The 22,025-nt window shown below is 36.0% G+C and overlaps 2 protein-coding genes across 2 annotated transcripts; both read left to right on the top strand.

The window, feature by feature from the left end:
* Window positions 1-478: 478 nt before the first annotated feature.
* Window positions 479-6,604, top strand: LOC147759433 (uncharacterized). The gene is made up of 2 exons (XM_086998052.1): window positions 479-666; window positions 5,598-6,604. The coding sequence occupies exons 1-2, from the start codon at window positions 488-490 to the stop codon at window positions 5,755-5,757; spliced, it is 339 nt and encodes a 112-aa protein (XP_086854178.1). The 5' UTR covers window positions 479-487; the 3' UTR covers window positions 5,758-6,604.
* Window positions 6,605-9,426: 2,822 nt separating this feature from the next.
* On the top strand, window positions 9,427-18,137 carry LOC106166955 (fas apoptotic inhibitory molecule 1). Its single transcript, XM_013545623.2, has 4 exons — window positions 9,427-10,129; window positions 16,135-16,247; window positions 16,577-16,626; window positions 16,980-18,137. Exons 1-4 carry the CDS (start codon window positions 10,047-10,049, stop codon window positions 17,127-17,129), a joined length of 396 nt encoding a protein of 131 aa, XP_013401077.1. The 5' UTR covers window positions 9,427-10,046; the 3' UTR covers window positions 17,130-18,137.
* Window positions 18,138-22,025: the final 3,888 nt, after the last annotated feature.

Here is a 22,025-nt window from a genome sequence, read left to right as displayed (position 1 = left end):
GACTAGCGACGTCCTCAATAGTTTGCATTATGTGTACAAGCAGCTGTTGGCAGAAGTAAGTGTTCTAAAAGTGCCTCGATGCCTTGCAGAATAAACGATCTCCATCAAAAGACAACGGATAGACTTAATTGTGGATGACCCGTTCGCATTAGAGAACAGATGGCTATAGTGTACCTGTGTAATGATCTACCCCCCCCCCTCCAAAACTGATAGCGCTATCTTTATAATGGTGTAACTATGGGTTGTGGTATCAATTGCATCTTCTTTACGAAGGAGGCTAAATTTCACGTGTACAGGGTATCTACAATGTCTTAACTGATTTGTATTGACACCGAGTTTTGAGAGAAGTAAGTGATTCCAATTTCAATTCAAACTGGGTTTCTTGATGTCTGTCTTATTATTGTCAATGACTTTTCCTTTGGTGTTCGGGGAAGTTCCCTTGTTATTTTATAAATAAATACCATTGCCTTTTAGGTACAGAATTACCATGAATACCACAAAGCCTCTCCTCCATTGGTTGACGCTGATGTCTTTGACGTCGGTGTGGTACGCCAGAGCAGACGACATCTGCCAATTGAGACAGTTCAGAAAGTTCATCAACCTGGGGGGATATGTCACCCACATAGAACTTAACCAATGTGCGGTCGATGCGTCATACTTTATACGGTAAGTGAAATCTCGAGAAGAGTTCGAAACCAATATCCGTCAATAAAATCAATCAACAAATACGGAAGATACTGTTGACATGCTGTCAAGTTTTGTTTACAACGCCCGACCCCTTCACGTCAAATGCTTGTTTTGATGTCGTCGTTTCATAATCGTTTCCATTCTTTGTTGTGGAATGAGAAGTTGACGATTTGCCGTGAATTCCTAGAAGAAGCATTGTTTTCATCAACGTGCAACACAGTGTATGTGGAAAAAGTAATTAATTTCGGCTTTTTATTGTAAATCATTACAGAATACGCAAGTCTCTAAATCATAAAACCGCGTTTGGAACAGCCAAATGCCCACAAAACAAATTCTTGCCATACCGTTTGCAAGTTCGGCTTCTGATTCGCCCTCAGTAATGAGATGCTCATATATGATAAAGTTATGGTATTTCTACGAAACACCCTAATCTAATCCCCCCTCCGCCATTACCTTTATCTGACTTTCATAAGCCACCTAAATATTTAGGTCTCCGAAATTGTTTTTGTCAATTTGAGTCAAATGATTTTATACAGGCAGAGACCATTTTTAATCGAGATTTATAACACTGAAATCTGCCTCACGCATTACAAGATTAATCACAATTGTAAGGCCAGGAAAACCTTGAACTAAGGAACAATTTAATACATGGTTTGTTGCTAAAACATGTTACCCCGTGAAGGGCTTGGTTGCTTTAACTTATTATAAATCTTAAATTTTAGACACTGAATACATGCCACATGAACATGTAGACTATGTTGACATGAAAAAAACATCATGTGTAAGAAATGTACCTTCGGGATGTGGAATGTATTGATATACCTTTCCGGGCGGTATTTAAACATGTGACAAACGAGGAGACGAATTGAAATGAATAAAACCGAAACCATTATTTATGCACAAACATAAAAAAGAGAATTAGTACCTGCATCATGCGGACGTATCTCGGGTATAAATGCACATAAAAATGGACGAGTCTCACGTCATCTTCGTCATCCGCTAACAGTCATATAAACATTATCTCGAAAACTCGAACACTTACCGACAGTTAAACAAATAGAACGAAGACGCTCGGTAATTTTCACCTTGACCTTTAAGTATGTGTGCCATTATACTGAGACTGAATTAATTAAAAGGTGTACCCTATTGTGCGAATTAGAAATCGCTCTGGGTTTTCGATTAGTAGCAATGTGATGTGTTTATTTTACGTTTTCACAATGGTTATAGGTAATATTACGCGCTTTTAAATGCAGATAGCATTGTTGCTTTTACCAGGGTACTTTTCTCTGCGACAATAGGGACTGTTTCAGAAAAAAATTAAATTAAATTAAAATTAAATTAAATTAAATTAAATTAAATTAAATTAAATTAAATTAAATTAAAACTCAACCGAAATGTGTTATCAACCGGCAGCCTTATATATGTATCATTCTGTGACTCGATCAAGATAGATTGCAGTCGTATAAATAAAACTATTTGACCTGTTTTGTAACGATGAAATAAATAAAGTAAAGTAAGATTTAATAAATAAATCGATAAATGAATTAAATGAAAATTAAAAATCAAAGAAACCAACAAAAAAACGGTCGGTATTTTAGGTCAATAGTTCTCTTTTTAGTAGATGACAATTGATCTACATGTATGCTGCATTCAAGTGGACCTATATTTTCGATCTTTAAGGCAAGACCGATTTTTCGGTTCCAAGATTAATTATGGGACCGTCCCCCTTGTCCAGATTTCTTCCACTGAGAGCATTAAACCCGTTTTGTCGAAGTACCGCTACAGAGAGCTCCACCTGTGTAAAAGTGGCATTACACTGTTTTATGTATTTGCAAACACAGAAACAAAAGTTTCCTAGAATAGACGCGTTTTGAACCATGGATTTGTACCGCGGAATAACAAAAGGGAGAGAAAGTGTGTGTGTGTGTGTGTGTGTGTGTGTGTGTGTGTGTGTGTAAGAGAGAGAGAGAGATTTTAAAACATAATTTTTTGCTTTTTATATACTCTGCTTTTACAAGTGACCTTATATAAAAACAATGTCTGACACAACTTTGTTTTTTTTTAAAAGAGAGCGTTTTTAGTTTGAATCTTTTGGAAGACTCCTGAAGCCAACAGTTACAGTATTTAAATATATAGCCTCTCTTCCAATAATATCTAATGGATTGCATCATGTGCAAAAAAACATAAACAAGGCGCTTGTGTGTTATTACTGAGGCGCATACAGTGCATTTGTAATGCGCCCAGACACAAAAGAAAAACAAACGTCTGCTAACTCTGACCACGAAAAGTACTCTTTACCTCACAATCCACGTTTTACTTAAAGGAAAACAAAACAAATAAGATCATAATTTACGCATTCTTAAAGTCTCCGACCACAAATTAACGCGTCGGACAACCACAAGTTGTTTCGGTGTTAAGGTACCAAGTAGTCTCGAAATTGTGAGTATTCAAGGTTAGTGTTAACTGAGTTCACGGAAAAATAAACAAACCACTGCAAGAATTATTAATATGATGGGCATACAAGCATTGCTGTTTTGATAATGCCAATAAAGCTTTAGCTTCTTTGTCTTCGGGATTTTATCAACGAGTTTCACTGGTATTATTTTCTTTACATTAAAATTGGTTAAAATTGGCAAAATTATTTGACAGTTAAATGAAACGCATCAAACATGCACTACGAGAGCAAGTATTTAGATTCCTCATTGTGTACAGGTATGTCTTGAATGGTAAAAAATGCCTTGCAATTCACTGAGACAATGTAAATGCTGATGGCAACAATAGATACACACCAAGTTCCTTCTTATCCATGAACACACCGATTCTAACTCAAGAAAGGATAAATTAGTCTCAAAACTTTGGAGGGTCCGAACGTAAATCGATAAACCATACCGGGCCAAATTATTGTAATCACTGTACCAAGGCGGTCTTGGCATTTCAGCCATTACCTCGAAAGCTTGGACGCTCAAATAAAAATCTCTTGGAGAGAGAAAACCGCAAACGACTAGGGTAAACGAAAGCAACGGGTACGTACGTGCGCGATAACCTGAACACAGTGCATAATTACGAGTGACTCGTTTTAGGCGCCGGGGTTTAAATACAAAATGACAGCGAGGGCTCTGCATTGCAAACATTAAAATTTTCCAGGAAATTTGAACATTTATAGCCACCCCCAATATCTGAATATAGCGTATCTGTTCTTTATTTCTGATTCTTTTACATTCACTAGTAAAATACACTGGCCTCTGTCTCCATCAGAAGTGTACCTTAAAAACCAGAAACATAGTCCTCAAATACGGGCTAATGGATCGTTTCTCTGCATTTTGTATATATGTATATGTGATTATAGGGAAAGCAATTAACTTTTCAAATTAATCGAGTTTGCTTTTTCTAGGGTCTCTTTCGTTACGTGCGTCTCTTTAGCGGCATTAATGTTCTGGATCACTATTTGAGATACTAGGGCTTTTAACGCATTTTAAAGATCCGATAATTCTAACCCAAATCAACTCAAGATTGAATAAAGACCAAAATATATATGTTTAAAAAAACAATAGCAGATTCATTCTTGTTTAAACCACACACAATTTGAAGGGAGCAGCTATGTTAATAAATGAACAATACGCGTGCCCAAGGAAGAATAACATGGTCATGGATTACGCGTATATGTCAATCTGACGTTTTGGGTCATGGCATTGTATTGTTCTGTGACGGTTACACTCTATCGTAATTTTAGTTTATTGCGTACATTGACTCACTCTTTAAACAAACTCTTTACCAATGCGTCAATCTGTAGTAAACGCGGTCTTTTGGTTATTCTTTTGTGTATATGCGTGTGTCAGTGGCATTTAATTGGCGTGTGTACAAGAATATATTCCATATCAAATATTTAATGACGAGAGCAATGGAACAATCACAAATGAGTCACTGCTGAAGTCCTTTAAATGTTCTACTTTTGAAAAAACTTTATATGATAAATGGCCATCGTGTATGATATTCTGGTCCGTTTTCTGGAGGTAAATTATACGTGCGTAATATATTGTTTTGATTGGATTTGATTTAGGATATGTGTATATTCACTTAAACCTCATTTACTTCGACGTGTTTCGTGTTTCAAACGTGACTATCGTAAATAAGTCTTTTTCACGCTCGATCCTCCTGATAAATGTTCCTTAAGAATTACACGGAAAAAAACCATTCTTATACAATTCTCTCTGATTTTGTAAAGTAAATCAGTAAATTATCGGAATGGTTTGTGTATGTGTGTGAGATAACGTAGCCCAATAGCATTACTACAAACGGAATTTTTAAAAATACGTTTTGCATGTTGTTCTTTGATATAGGCGTATGAGCCGGGAAAGGTGGGAATTGGGGGCACGCACACAGAGAGAGAGAGAGAGAGAGAGAGAGAGAGAGAGTTTTCTGAACCACGTCAGTCATGCAAATTCAAGCACATGGAATTCACTTTAAACTTTCCTGTTTGAAATAGCGCTGTTTACTTTTCAGATCATTTTTTAAAACCCAAAAGATTCAAATAAATCCAATAGCATTGATGCTTTCCATAACAGCTCCATACGCATCACAAATGCTAACAATGAAAAAATGAACAATAAAATTACTGAAATATTGAACAATCATTACATACTTTTGGTTAATGAAATGAATTGATGAACTATGTAAGGGCCTTTCAAGAAATTATTTAAACAGTTTGTTTCTTCTGCCAAATTGTTGACGGCAATCCATAATGCCGTGACATTTATTCCAGATATATAGCTTCAATAAAATCATTATAAATGCATAAAATTCAAAATACAATATTCTCTATGGTTTAATAAGGCCATTTTATTGATTTTCATTGTCAAATATCGATATTGTGTCCACTGTAAAACTCAAATCGTTTTTATATTTCTTTTCAGACCATCCGTTAGCATCAGCGGGGACGAATCCGGTTTTATGGAATCCGAACGTGGGTGCTGTTGTACTGTAGCCAACTACGAAACCAAAGTGTTGGAACTCGGTACATTCCGAATCAACTACAGACAAATCAAGAGCTGCAAATGTCTACCTTGCACGTAGTGTAATTGCCAATTCCTACACACAGTCTAGGTTATTATTTCTGAAAAGCATTGTCCGAGCACAAGCAAATAACTCGATCTCCCGTAATCTCTAGGAAGAGCTGGGAAAGGTGACGTTGTCATTTCTACGCAGGCGCATTGAGGAGCCAAAGGATCGCGTGATTAGTCACGTGAGTGAGGAACCTATCGCGAGACCAAAAGAATTGTTCGTCAAGTCAAAATCATGTGACTGGTAAATGCCCCTGATCTCATGATAAACTCCATCTGCTATGGTGATTAGTATAATCAATATCAGAGCATGACGACAGACATATATGAATTGATATCCATCAGCATCATACCAATCGCGTTCTCCAACGCAAGGCAGCTAAGGTCCATCTCATTGGCAGGATTGACCAATCATAAACCAGCAAGTGACAATTCAACAAATCATCATTTCAGCTGGGAGCAGCATAGGCCAATCACATTCGTCGAATCATAACAACATCATTCTAATGAGTTCGCTAAGTAAATCACCGCCATTCCTTCTTAATACGGTGCTAGGACGTCAGTCGTGTCACCTTATTGTACCGTTTTCCAACACTGAATATAACTTTGTTTCAAAAGATGAAAAAAAAATTGTAGCATTTATTAATGTAATCTTCTGCTGGCAGAAGGTGGAATTTATTCATATATTATACTAAGTTAAAGTGAAGCGTCGTTATTTGAAGGCCACAACAATATAACATCACGAAGCCAAAAGCAAACTTGACATCCTTCTCCAACAATTTGGTTTCATGGGTTTTTTATACTTTTAAGTCATATTTTCCTAATCAGATGGTAGAATTCAGTAATATCAGTATACACAATGTGGCCATAGAATTATATATATCTTGAGGGAGAGGGTGGGTGGGACAGTACTGTGCACCCTTTTTTCTGTCCTCGATCTGCCGGCGTATAAACGTATTAGATAATTCAAACTTCAAACCTTTCTTTTGCTTCAAACTTTTCTGTATCTTAAATAATGATTTTGTATTCGTAGTGTATAATTTTTTTAAATCTGTAAATCTGTAATTCAGGACATATTATCAATGTATTATATGTAGATTATTTATTAAAAGGCTGTTGGGAACGTCTTTTTTGTGTGTCTTTTTGTTTCTAAATGTCTGTTTTAACATAGAAGGCGTCATCTTTTTATAAGACTTATTCTTGTGTGACGTCAAATATTATAACTTTTATAATTTGAATGTGCAAAAATATAAATGGCGTTAATGTAATATAACTCATATAATAAAAATGTATAAGTTTTAAAAATGACTTTTTTCTTTGATATGTACATTTTACACACAACATGAAGCGTGAGTCAAGTTTGTAAATGTGAGTTGCATGTGTTGCGACGGAGATGAGAGTTGTAAAATCACGTGTGCTTCAAGTTAAAGTTAAAATTGACTGGGCTTTTATGATTCATTTAATTTTACATTTGGTTTAAAAAGCGCCTTCCCTGTCCTTAGGCCTGATTTCGTTGAAAAAAGTGTGTGTGTGTGTGTGTGTGTGTGTGTGTGTGTGTGTGTTGGGGTGGGTGGGTGCGTGTGTGTGTGTGTGTGGGGGGGGGGGCTAGCCCAGCCTTTTCTCCAGTCAACACGGCACTTACATGTACTCCAAGGTGCGTTTGGAAAAAAAAATACAAAACCATCGGATAATATAGCAAATGAGTTAAAAAGAAATTCTATCCATACACAAAAATAGATTTTTCCAATTTACAATTACAGACACACTTAACAACAGAAGTTCCCCTCTCTTTCTCTCTAAAACTAAAATGACAATCGAAACAAGGCAAAAGTAAGCAAAAATGAAATTCCTGATCCTTTAACATACTATGCTCAAATTGTCCTCGTCCACTTTGCCATATCAGCCGTCAACCCCCCCCCCCCCACCCCCCCACCCCCACACCCCACCCCTGTGCAAGATCCGGAACCTAGGTGGTGTATCTCGATCCTAGCGTCAACAAATTGTGCAGTGGCGGATTAAGGGGGGGTTGTCAGGGGGCTCTGACCCACCTCCCATCGATTTCTGAAAAAAAGAACACACCAGTGGTCGCCTCTTGAAATTAGAATTTTGCCCAGCTGAATCATAGTAGTAAAACGTACCAAATGACACCGTTCGCTCTCTAAAATACTGAACTTCCAATATAAAGGGGGGATGGCCTCGCATCAGCGCCCCCCTTCAAATAATCATGGACCCGCCCCTTTTTTGTATCCTGATTTTGCTAGTTGAGACGTGCCTGACACCGGACACCTGTCACAATTTTGGAGTACGACGCTGACGTACACACGTGCGCTTTGATTTTCAGGGGGTTCGAACGGAAGCTTCGTCAGTGCTAGATGAACATTGAGATTTTGTTTTCTTTCGTGTATTTTTAAAAGACGAGACGTAAACTCAGAATGATACAACCGAACTATTGATTTCTTCCAATTGAGGTGCGTATCAGAATAACAAAATACCATTATCCAAATACCACTAAATTCGGGTCATTCAATAGCTATAAGCACATGTGCTATGTTTAATTGGCCCGTCGCACCTGGGAAGAAGAAAGCCAGGATATGTAGTTACACCATTCAAATATCATTTTGATTGTGCTTCTTGTCTTTACCTACAAAAAAGGACATAACTTTCGCATACCATTCAATGGGTTTCCGTTCAATTCCCTTGGATGCAGCAATATTTGTATTTAAGCTATAACTTCCGTAAACCTAGAATTTATTTGCTTCGTGCACCGTGCCTAAAAATTGGATACAATTTTCCTTGCGCTTTTTGTTTGGCATTGATAGTGGTTACGGGCTTCAGCGTGAAATAAGGTATTATTATTATTATTATTATTATTATTATTATTATTATTATTATTATTATTATCTAATTTTAGCCGATCTCTCCATTCATGTTTGTTTATATATACGTGTTTAATTTTTGAGGGGGGTAGATTAAACAATCTCCTATGCCTCTCAGTTGATTTGGCTAGATTTATTCACCTTATTGGTGGCTTTTTTATCGAAGTTGTTAAAAGCCCCTTCAAGTAAAAGACACCAATAATAATAATAAAATATAATAAAATAATAAAACCAATAATGAACATATTATTATTTGATATTTAATTATATATGACCCAGGAGGGAAAAGCAATGATCGGTGTGATAGTAATTTAACCGGCGGCACGTTTTTAATAGTTTGGCATTTAGAAAGACCCTGCCCCTAAATAACGCCGATCTAAATATTATCGTGTGTGAAATATTAACTCCATGGTTTAAAGCAAATTTAAGCCGACAAACTATCAAGAAAAAATATAACAAACTAGCGACCAGGGAGAGATCATAGGTTAAGTTACTTGAAGTTTGACAACAGTCTCGGCCCGCGGTATAATAATTTAAATGACTGGATGAAGTATCCATTTAGCTTAGGGAAATGGAAAGGGGTTCTGAATCACTCTGCACTTAGGACTGCCGTGGTTGAAAACTGTGCTTAGCGCCCCCTCCCCCCCGCCCCCACCACGCCTATAGTACATGATATCCGGTCACGTTCAAACGAGTCAACCGATGATGATTCACATCCTATTTTTCAGCGACATGAGCACTTTAATTTGATTCGTGTGAACGTCACCAGTCTAGATGGTCTCAACAATTAAGTTGCACAAGGAAAAGCGGCGATGAGGTTGAGCAGAGCTCTCCTTCTAGACTCGGGACATGATAGATATTCTCGGAAATCAGTCAAAACCTCCATCAGTCAACAACAAGTTTCTCATCCATTTTTAATAACCTCTTTTGTGTACGTTTGTGCCGCCACCTGGTCGATGCGCGGCTAATGCATACTGGCAAGCCGCAGGCCGCAAACCATTGTGCAGAGTATCGATTTTTCCTCGCGCTGTAATATATCCAACGAACGGGAAGGTGAAAATCGAAGACGGTTTCAGACGCTGAAGCTGGGAAATCGATTGAAAACTGCTTTTAGGAGCGCTGTTACTACACAGGTAGATCGCTGGACGAGTGACAAGCGGGTAGGCTGCGCACGCCTAGAAACAGGCTTTTTTCGTGAACTCTTGAAGCCCGGGTGACCATTCTGACTACGTTGAGCGACAACTTCGTTAAGAATTCTTATACAGATATAATACTGCTGACTACATTCTGTCTGCATCTTTGAATCAATCTGAGCCTACGAGTTCAATATCTTGCGATCTCAGAGGTAGCGTTCCTATTTCTGGTTACTTAAGTGTCTCCGAATCAGATTACAGCGTCCAGTGTTTCGTCTGACCAAAGATCCAAGATGTCGGTTATGCTCAACGCGTTTCGGATGAACAAGATCAAGTCGGCGGGAAAGAGAAGGAAGGCAAAATCGGCCGCCAAACAGTAAGTGCTCTTCAGGTTATTACATTCAGAATGCCAATACATATCATATGTACATGCAACAATTGCTTGTTAAGTTGTGACTTAATTTCTCTTATTATTTATTTTTACGAAATAGCCATCCTTTGGCTATGTGTGAGCGTTCCACTTCAACAGGCACACTTCCAATTATACATGTATAATCTAGAAGATATCTATAATGTTGTAATACATGATAATAGCAGGTTTATTTTTAACCTTTGCAACCAACAGATTAATTTGTACAGATGAATGAATTCGAATAAAATTTAAGAAATTTAAGATTCACATTAAGATCTAATCAAGTTAAAAATTAACACAGACCTTAAAAAGTTAGTTAAAGAAAAAGGGATAGAAGGATTTATGGTCTATAGAGAATCCTACTTTGTATATTGAGGCATGTTACATGTACTATAAGACAAAGACAAAAGTTGGTATAAATATATCCTGTGTTATTGACTGTATCCCCTAGACATTGAGACCCTTGATTCTGAACAGCTGAATTGCATTGAAATGCGATTAAGCCCAGTTTTGAGTATAGGTCGCGTTCACAACATTTGATCTTAGAACTAACTAGTCCGCGGATCAACTTGTTTTGAAAGCACCCTATATACTGCCCGTCGCTTGAGCAAACAGACTAAAGGTTAAAGGTGAAGCTTATGAAATTATACTGGGTTTCATACCTGATCTCTTTGCTATATTGTATCTAAATTATAACTAAAATCTGTATTCGTAAGCTTTTGTTTTAGAGCAGTTCATTTGTCTTCCCTTTCTTCTGGTCTTTCCACCCTTAAAGATAAAATAATAATAATAATAATAATAATAATAATAAAAATAATAATAATAATAATAATAATGATGATGATAGGTACTAATAGAAAGGAATTAACACGTTTCCTTTATCATTTCTATTATCATTAGATAGATAGATAGATTAGAATTCTCAGATAAGTCTATATTGAAATAGAATCCTCAGATAAGTCTGTTGCAGTGTTTTCGGGAAATCGTACCTAAGTTGCCATATTAAAAAAATCCCAATTGAGAGCCATGTCTAAGATGGGCTGTATTTTCAACACCATACCAACTACATGCATCCAAGAAAAATGTTCAAAAGTATAAAGAAATCTACTTGAGAGTGCATTGCAACATCGGTTGAAAAAAAAAACAGCATTTGCATCTAGCTATGCATCTATTCAATATTTTCATAAGTTTTGTCATAGACTAAGAGACGAGAAGAAATCCTAAGTTTCTGACTCATTGCAGAAACCGGCCATGAACTCCACACGCACTAAGTTGCTGTTTACTAGAAACAGCAGTCTTTGGGAACCCCAAGCTTTGCCATCCTTAATTGACTTTATAATGTGAAGTCATGGGCATCGAACCAAAGAGTGAGATATCTTTGTCTTATTCAGCGATTCCCATTTAAAGCACGGTCCACTAATGGGTGTTGGTTTTCCTGTCCAGTAATGTTTCCGTTTCAAATGACCTTCTAGCTGACCGTTACCATGGAGATGTTATTAGCCTCTTGACGGGACGTTATCATAAAATGACGTCAGTTGTTTTTCAACTCCAATCTTCAAATCGTACAACCCACAGCAAAAGATCCTCAAAATCCGCTTTTTAAATCCACATTGTTTACTTTTAGACTCTTCCTTCCCAAGTCACATGTTTAGCTCCCAGCTTCACAAAATGACTTTAATATTTAGAGTTCAAATTAATTTTGGGTCTAAAGTTCTTTCGTATTTGTGATTTTTGAAAAAAAAAACGTCACCGTGTCATGTAAAATATATGACTTTTCTCAGGGATCACGGTCCTATTCAAAACAATTGTGTTACTCAACGTCCTATTCCAAATTCAACGAAAGAAAATATTCGATTTCCTTTTATCATTTTATCAATATCTGTATTCAGACACAATTGCGTATGTTTTTCGTTTTTTGTTAACTGCATGGTTGCAGCATATTCATCATGAAATATCTAAACTAAAACACATTTTACGTTCCTTTGATTTCATCTCATCGGAAGCGATGCAAAGTTTGTTCTTAGAAACAAGATCAACAATAACGAACAAGAGACAAAGGTGTGTTTGTATTACATTGAGGTAGTATTTAATGAAATGCAGTGAAATCACGTGTGCTCCCTATTCAATCAAGGGCGATTCCCAACCACAAAAACGTCAGGCTGGGCGATTTTTATCACTTTTGACTGTTAGATTTTTTTGTGATAACTGCTTTATAAAAGTATGTGGTTTTAATTTAAAACGATGACTCAGTGTAGATAAAATTGTCCCCAAAGCTTTTTTTAATTTCCGTTTTGAGGCTTTCCTTGGGCAGGGCAATTGGTAAACTACGATATTGATATTCCATTCGATATCGTAAGAAACATATTACATTTACATTTCGTTCTGCACGGTGCAAAATTTACTCAACGCCATCATTTGTTTTACTTTCTTCCTACGACAGTATCTTGTAAAGCATTAGGTTAACAATGGTAGTATTCCAATCATCAGTCACTCAAAAAAGAGAAAAGAAAGAAACGAAGCGAGAAAGAATGAAAGAAAGACAGAATGATAAAAAAATGACAAAGAAAATAATGTATGAAGTCTGAAACATTATTAAAGGGCATTCTTGTTTCACACTGTGCAACTCTGTCAATGTTTAAGCGAACGCTGCGTGACTTTATCACTTAGTGATGATCCACTTAATCCCAAGTGACGTCTTTTCCGTGATTTGGCCATGAAAAGTAACAAGCGATATCCTCCAGGGACATCTGCCATTAATGTACTTACGGCTCCTTGTTCTGAATGGATGAATGAAAGCAGAAGCTGTTAGCAACAACCTTATCTGGGAGTAAGGTCAGGCCCGTAAGGTCAGGCCCGTAGGGTTCGGGGAGTTCTAAAGAACCGCCCCTTTTGGTGGGAAAAGGTCCACTCTGGGTAAAATATGATCTAGGTTCATTAAGTTTTTATTGAAAAAGGTCCACTTTTTCAGAAAAAGAACCCCCCTTTTGAAATTGCTGGCTACGGGCCTGAAGGTAGTCCTTTTTGCCTTTCGTGAAGTAACTTTCGAGCAAAATTTGATATGGTTTTATGATATGGGGGAATTACCGCCACATTTCAATTATATTTATCTCGTGCCACCATATAGAAAGAGACATAACTAGATTGGTTTTAATGTGAGTAGATATTTAATTGTGCAATGTTGGCAACGGACAGATACAGTAACAAGCTATCATGCGTTTCTGTAATCAGCGGAATTTTCAGAAAAATATTTATCACAAATCACAATGGATGAATGAATTGAAGTCAACAAAGACAGGAAGATAAATAAATAGGTATAAAAATTAGTTAATTAGTCAAACTATTAACGTTCATGCGTATAAAAATCGTACATTTCAACTAGGATTGTTCAAAAGCACTTCATATACGGGTGTGTTTATTAATATGTTGCAATGCAATGTTAAGGGATTAATTTATCAAACCTTCACGCTATATTTTACAAAACCACATAAGCATCTCTGACTATAAAATACAGTATAAGATAATTTGTAATATCGTTTCACAAATTTACATCGAAAGCGGCCAATTTTGGACTCCATATAATGACAATCAAAATAGCCATCTCATCAGCGACATAAATCAAGTTGTTAGCTCACTCAACTTTATGGCAAGGTAATCGATTTTTGTTCCTCGAACAATCGTGAGTGATTGAGCAAGTCAATAATGAGGTTTACCTGGTATTGACTTCTCCAGGGGTTCTCTGTTGATGTTAACATTCAAAGGCGCCGTGTCAGACTAATTCAAATGTTCATAGACGTTATTTTTTTAATTACCCTGCGGTCATGTTTATTTAGATATAAACTATGGATTACTAATATATACATGTACATACAAAAATAACAGAGTAAACAATTGATTTATCAATTATCTTTTTAATTTTTTATACATAATTTTATTTATTTTCATTAATTTAATAACATTAATAAAATGAATGAAAATATACGTTAATAATTTTTTGTTAAAACCGTTCTTAGAGAAGGAACGATAAATAAATAAATAAATAAATAAATAAATAAATAAATACGTATACATAGAAAGATAAAAAATATTTTGGTGAGAGAGGGAGTGAACCTAAATTATTCAACTTACTAATGAGAGAACAAAACTGAATAGTGTGTGTGATAAAATCTCATCGAATGATTGACAACTATCACCTCTCTCTTGAAAAAAATATCAAAACCATAGCATACATACATGTACTATCATCTTACATGTACCTAGACACTGAAACAACACTCGTTACTTTAATCAAATACGAAAGTCACTGTTTATTGATTAGACAAAAAAGAAGAAAAACTCCCCTTAAGCCCATATTTACTATCGTGCAAACCTTTACTGAAACCAGGAAGCGATCACTACATGTAACATTCAAAAAGGCCGCCAGGGTTCGCTATACAGTGTCAGTGAGATGAATCCTAATGGTTATTCCTGAGTGGAGTATTTTGAAAGTCATACTGTTGAAATATGAGCAGTATAAGTGTACGGAGGCAGGTATGGATGACTAATTACACATGATAAAGCAAGGATGGATGTGTCGAGTTCAAAATGATGGATTTATAGTACAATTGAAGCTGAAGCCCAGTGATTCTGTGATGTTGGACCGTTATGAAGTGGTGAAGGGAGATTAGAAGTCAGAGTCAGATAAAAAATATAGACAATTACAAAAATAAATCAATGATCGAATTAAATAACATGTCAAGAAGCCAAATACAGTAGATCTGGGAGCAGAACCGGTTAAAACGTTTGGTAATTATTTCATCATTCTATATTGCGTTGGGGTGTTTTAGAGTCACGAAAATCACCTACGTGCAGTTTCCGTGACCGCCTACTATATGCGGTATCATTATCACTGATGTCATTCAGTATATATTTGTCGCATGACTGGTCACTTCTGATATTATTTATCATTTTACCTGAAATGCCCCTCTTGACCAAATCATTCCTTGAACATTGACTGTTTTGATTTGCGGTATATTTTCGTCCATTTGCGTGATTATCCGCTCATTTATATTCACTTGTTAAGCAATTGATTTTTGCATTAATATATTCATTTGTTCCTTCATTTATCTAGCTATAGCTGACTGGCAATGACTCTACCACTGCCTGCATGACACTAAATGTATGAAGTTACAAAACGTTGTGTTACGTTACTGATACATTGTGCCCTTATGTTTATGACGTCAGCCCTTTTTGAAATGGCCTTTGCGTGCAACTAGAATTAACCAAGCTATTCTTTTCGCGCTGCCTCCGATACAAAGCTGCGACAATCTGTTATCTACTGATTTTGTAAAGAATGGTGTTTGGATTGATGAAAAGGAGGAAGTGCAAAATCGACCAACAGCAATAGAAAATCTATGTTGCCTATAAACTAGCTATGATTGGTCTTGTTCCTGCATTGTATACTTCGTTTCAAATCGTTGTATTATCTTTTTTGGAGAAAAAAGCCCATGTCATGATGTTTCTAACACTAAGAACCACTTTCAAAGTTTTTATTTGTTGATTTTGTTTTTGTTTTTTATCTGTGTGATACTACCGAGTATAGTGTAAATATATATGTATTTCTTATGGCCCATTTAAATATAACTATTCACCTCTTTGAGTTTACAATTTCAGCGATTTGCTACTTTAAATATTGCTATATGCATAGATGCATTTTCTGTTTCTTATCAGGCGATCCGCCCATCAATTTGGGCAAGATAATTTCAAGTTGTAATCTGTATGCTTTACAGCCTTTTTAGGGAATGTTATAATATATATTGCAATCTGAATGGATGTGCATAATAGACGTCTGTTCCTGGCAATCTTCCCACCAATTTTGGACACAAAATTTCAACTTACAACGTTTCTGGTTCACAGTAATTTCTGGTAGCTCTTATTGTATACCTTCCAATCTTAATGGATGTACATCTGGATCATAACTAATATCTTTTCAGGCGATCTGCCCAGCATAGCTCGGGAGCCGAGGCCAGCGGAGGATATGTGGCCGCCAATAACGTGAAGATGTGGAACTGGTCCTTGGATGACGAGTTTATCCAGGTTATATTCAGTACGTATTTCGTCATCTCAGACACTAAAACCCCCTGACTGGAGTATCAAGAAAAAAGTTTATATAGTCTGATTTTAAAATTTTCAAGCTTCTGTACGGTAATGCACTATAGCCAAATCGAATCTGTACTCATACATTAATTGAATGTGTATAAATGTCCATATTATCGTTATATACCGGCAGCAGGTTACCATCTCTATTTCAGTAAAACCCTGTATCCGGTACTCAATTAAGGGACATTATTATCCCCAGATGACACTTGCAATGTGTATAAAATGCATCAGATTTTAAGATTAATGCTATTCAACTACACACTTCATCTTTTTTAGGAAAGGACACAATGGAATGCTGGGTAAACGACACCAAGGCAGAGACCATGGTAAGATTGATTAATTGAATGTTCACAATGCGCGTTAGACTATAGAAGAATTATAATGATTAATTTTCCTAAATATGTCCTTGGAAATTACCTTTACCATCGTCATTGGTGATATTTGGGGTTGAATTAAACATTCATGACGATCAATGGTGGAAAAAGTGCAAAAAGAGACGGGGTCTCAAAAGTTTTCTGCATATATGCAACGACAAAAACCTTAAATATTGGCATATTTTCGGGATAGGTATTGTTTTCTTTCACGATCAATTGTTATTATTATTATTATTATAACTGATCAAAGTGACTAAATTATATGCCTGACGAACGGCTTCAAATGTTCCTTGACTGAATTTCAGTGCAACTTTTCGGATACCGGCGCTGAGATGGATTTCTGCATCGGCAGTCACAAAGCCCGTATTAAAAGTATGCAAGGTATGGGAAAGAGAGATGGCATCATCCACGTCCTCACCATCGACGGTTACGTCATACCGGAAGACACGACGTAGATAATGACGTCATTTTCTGAAATTGCGCTGCTGGTAGAATCTAAAGCATTCAACATACAGTATAATGTTTATAAATTCCATATGTAACAAAGTCTTTGTTTTCAAAAGTATTAATAAGTTTAAATATTCATTTTATTAGTATTGTTACATTAGTTTTGATTTTATGAATCAGCTCCTTTATTTCTCAAAAGTCAAAGTGTACTAACTTGTATCTTTAAATCATCACATAATGACCTTTATTAAGACAATAATATAGACTGCATGGTTATTAATTTGCATATTTAAATGTTGGCAATGTTAAAACAAAAAATATTTGTATGAATATGCATCTTAAATACCTATGAAAAATGTAAGTATACGGAACAGAGTGTACCATATTGAGTAATAAATATATATGTAATTGACATGCGTATAAGTAGGTGCGTGCGCATGCCGAGTAGGACAAGTGGAACAGACAAGTAAATCAGGCCAGAGAGAGAGAGTATCAGATAAAATAAGCTTATTTTTTTGCCCTTGGAACTACGAGTAATATGTCCAAATTAATCCGTCCAATTTCAATAACGTGCCATTAAAAGCAAAAAAAGTTTTTTGAAGTGTTCTTGAAGTAAATAATTTTGTTAGTATGAAAAATGTTTACAGTATCTCAATGATTTTCCGTCCAAAGTAAAAAATATATATATATATATACATGAAATGGAGACAGAGGCCATTATAAATAGAATTCATCCCATTTATGACGTCATAATGGAGAAAGACTTCTAAAATGACGCAACCAAAGCAATCAACGCCTTAAATGACGTCATCAGCGTTTGTAAGAACGACATTTAATCAAAGGTATATAATTGAGTTGTGTTATATTGCTGGTATGTCTGTATTTACAAAACTCTTTACAACTGTAGTAAGTTAATTCCTCTAGTTTTACAACTACATTGTGAAAGATACATGTTTGAGAATATTTGTCTTTGAAATGCATATGTGTTTTCAATAAACAGTGATTGTTGAAATTATCGTGGTAATCTACTTGGACATGAGCATGTCTGTGTTAGGACAACGACGTCATTATTGACAGAAATAAAGATTAATTTTTTTCGAAAATAAAAGGGAAAACCTTCATTAATCCATTCTTCATTTTATGAAGTATGTGCAATATGAATATTTACTTCTGAAAAAACTAAAAGTGCTTTTACCATCTCTAAACAAGGACTTTTTAAAAGTTTTCATTCGTTTTTCTCGCAAGTTAAATAATTATCACACTTGACGTTAATAAGACACCGCAACAGTTATTTATTTATTTATTTATTTATTTATTTATTTATTTATTTATTTATTTATTTATTAACTACGATACAAGCTCATTTTTAAATTAATATGTTTTAAATTGTAAAGAATTAACTGTTACCTAGCAAATACAATATACATGTCGTAGTATATGCACATCTTGATAGGGTTGTTTTTGCAGATTGAAAAAATATATATATGTTGAAAGTTGTTTATATCACAGTTAACTCTACATCACACACACATAAAATGGGTCCAAGTGGACTGCAAACCCTACTTAACCTTGCATCTTTTGACATTTTCGATACAGTGCCCATGGCAATTAACCAATACTCCTAAGATATATACGGTATATATAGTATAGTCAATGGGGAATTCATATGGGGTGGGGTGTAACATGACAGAGAGTCCTCCATGATAGAGAGTCCGCTTTTCATTCATTTGTCCAGGTAAGCCTCGCCCTAGGTTTTGACCCTCTTAGGTCAGGCTAACCCTAACCATTATAATTAAATGGAGGGCGGACTTTCTGTTACACGCACCCTCAGCTTTGTTACAGGGGCAGAGCAGGCGTGTTAACTTCCCAAAGTGTCTGAGGTACTCCTTACACCACCATCTTCCTATAAAAAGGAAATATAAATAAATATGTATAAGCAGATAACAAACAAACACCCCAGCACGACGACATCCTTACGTTTTTTTTTTTTTGTTTTTTTCGCAAATAATAATTCGTGAACCGGGGCCCATTTGTTTACAAAGTGCGCCAACCAGTTAATGCTTAATGTTTAAAGGTAAGTTTATCAGAACTGAATCTTGTTGCCTAGGAGACTTGGGGGCACACCGGAATCTCGCCGAACAGATAAAATAATTTCACGAGTATTTGCACTCATTAAATTGAAATAAGTCGGTCTGAAATGCGTTTGTTTCATAAAAAGGCGTCTGCACCAACGAAAAGATGCTAATATATTGCCTCTTAAATGTGCATTTGGAGTCACAGTGACCATCATTACGTGTTATTGAGACGCCAATCTATACTTTTGTTTTTTAGCATGGGTACATATGCTATGTTTGCAGAGTTTCCAAATATTTTGCGTAACTGTTAGAATGGAATTGATACACCTGTTACCACCTGAAGTGAATATACCAGGAATGCATTTAACCGTTCATTTTCACTTGTTTATAGATGTGATGTATCTTTTATCATTTAGTCGCCTTTTCTTTCGAAAACTTTCTTGAATTTTTAATGCGAGTTCAGTTCCACAACTGGACACTGCTAAAAAAATTAATAAATAAAATAAATAAATAAATAACGTCTAAAGAGTGACCCGCTCTGCTTGTCGGGTACTTTTGACGCTCTTATATAATGCTACTGATTTTTTTTTAAATTTGAAAATCGTTAAAATGCTTTGGAAAGTAATTTATTTTATTTTATTATTTTTGGGAGAAGATTCTTAGAGACATACACATACCTCTATGATTTTTGTTCCCAAAATCACACCAGTGTTTTAATTTGCCGCCCTAAAATTCTGTTAAAAACTTTAGCGGCCAACACAAGAAATTATATTGCCCATCTCTAATGGACGAGTTCGTGTCAAGAAAAAAGAACTGGGACAGCTTCACACACCAAGCCATATAATGAAGGAATCAATGCAAACACAGAAACGAAAAACCTTTCATAAATTTTCTTGAAAACAGGAGTGCTTAATGGGTATTTACAAAATTAATGATAAAGATATTTTCAAGGATTGAAACCCAGGGAATTGGTGCATGGTCCAATCTCAACTCTCAAGGGAAAAATGCCGCAATAAAAAATGATGAATTCCAATTGCATTTGTACGTTAATGTGTCTCTGTAAGTCTGCTGACATCGAATTTAAATACTGCTGAGGAATACCTGTCCATACATGGACTGGTAAATTAATGAATAAATAAATAAATAACAAAAACTAGTAAGCTGAAAAATAAATTAAACAACAAGTAAACAGCTAAATAGATAGGCAATTAAATGAATCGTGAATTGCTAAAAAAATTTTTTTTTTTTTTTTTTTTGGGGGGGGAGGGGGGATCCTGTTAGGGGAGAAACCCTGACCCAATGCTGTCACCCACCAGTAAACTTACACATACCGCTGATATAGACAGACAACCTTGACGACTGAAGAAATGTGTCTCTTTATGTGCTGAAGTTTTATGTTTAATGTCGAGAACACAGACTAAATCTCAAGCATACCAAAGGAATTAATGGTCTAATTCTGCCGGATCTAGGATTTTCCTAGCGGTTGAGTGAGGCATGGAAGTGCATGAATGAAAGCCACTCAAACATAAAACAGAACGCGCTATGTTTGTTATCGTAACACATAAGGTATATAGATGGCAGAAAAGTGTGGTTTTGTCTCATTTGGCTCGTGTATACTTTTTTGAGAATAAGAAGTGTACATGTGTACCAAGCGGGTGTACGGCCGAAGGTAAGGAAGAGGCACATGTCAGCTCTGTCCTCTTCGTGAATCCGGTATTCCCGAGATACCACGACTAGATTGGTCCAATTTCTTCCATCCAGACTGAAAAAAAAATATTTGGAAATCATAAGGGCTATTCATATAAGCGGTAATGGACACGAGACAGATGCTTTCGTGGCAGTCGAAGTACGTCTCTTGGGAACGGGCGGGGTTGAAATGCGCCATTTTAGTTTGAAAACGAGGTAGCCTCGCTCTCATCCCTCACCCACTTCCCTTCCCTGTTCTGCCTGTCAAACTGTATAGGCCTACTGTAGGTACACTGTATGCCTACTGCTATACATAACAGGGCTTGCATCATAAATCTTTAACCACTTACACTATTGCAAACCTTCCATAAAACAATTAGACCGTGTAGTTTTATTAGAATGTCTTTTTTATGACATATTTTAATATGATAATTATTGAATAACTAGATGTGACTCTGAAAATACGCTATAGGCCTATTCGTGGCCGTGGAATGCCAAAAAACAATTATCATGTTCTTTTTACGCCTCTTCCCTGTATGTGGAAGAGCGTTAATTCTACTCACGTCTAAGAGAAAAACATTTATTCCTAATTGCCTATTAAGTCGTCTACATCCTCACATATCGGGGTTATATCTTCCAAGGGGGAAATTTGTGGAAATTGTTGGAGGAAATGTATATAAGTATACTAAGAGAACTTTGTATTTTTGTTTGCACCGTCTCGTAAACCAAAAGATCAGATGATATTGCTGTAATGAATGCATTTACATGCCCACGTCAAGGTTAGACCGCAGTGTGTGATGCCAGGGGAATGGTTCGGAAATGTTCTTACATGAAAAATGAAAGAAAATAAGGCGGTCCAGTGCACAAAAGACTGTATCTAATATGATTTAACTGTCGCTAGCAATCCTCGTTGTTACATGTATCAGAGCCCATAATATCCTTATTTTACTCGAGGGTAAAAAAAAATAAACAAAAGAGGCCGTGAGCATAGTTTTACGTGACTCCTTTCCTCATTTTTATAGAATTGGAATCGGTCTACTTTAGTATAGTTTGAACACACGCAGAGTACCTGTGGTGGAATAAAGGTTGTCCGGGGTAACCCATCTCCTATAATTTCCCAAAAACGACCATTTATATTGCAGT

This window comes from Lingula anatina, chromosome 10, assembly GCF_051362555.1.
Source record: "Lingula anatina isolate TDL-2025a chromosome 10, LinAna3.0, whole genome shotgun sequence".
In the NCBI taxonomy this organism is placed as follows: Eukaryota; Metazoa; Brachiopoda; class Lingulata; order Lingulida; family Lingulidae; genus Lingula; species Lingula anatina.
Note: the sequence above shows the minus strand (reverse complement) of the source record. Positions and strands in the feature narration are given on the sequence as shown.

Coding starts and splice junctions, on each gene's coding strand:
- LOC106166955 (XM_013545623.2), top strand. CDS start 10,047: ATGTCGGTTATGCTCAACGCGTTTCGGATGAACAAGATCAAGTCGGCG. Junction 16,248..16,576: donor GTTTATCCAGGTTATATTCA/GTACGTATTTCG, acceptor CATCTTTTTTAG/GAAAGGACACAATGGAATGC. Junction 16,627..16,979: donor ACACCAAGGCAGAGACCATG/GTAAGATTGATT, acceptor ACTGAATTTCAG/TGCAACTTTTCGGATACCGG.
- LOC147759433 (XM_086998052.1), top strand. CDS start 488: ATGAATACCACAAAGCCTCTCCTCCATTGGTTGACGCTGATGTCTTTG. Junction 667..5,597: donor GATGCGTCATACTTTATACG/GTAAGTGAAATC, acceptor ATTTCTTTTCAG/ACCATCCGTTAGCATCAGCG.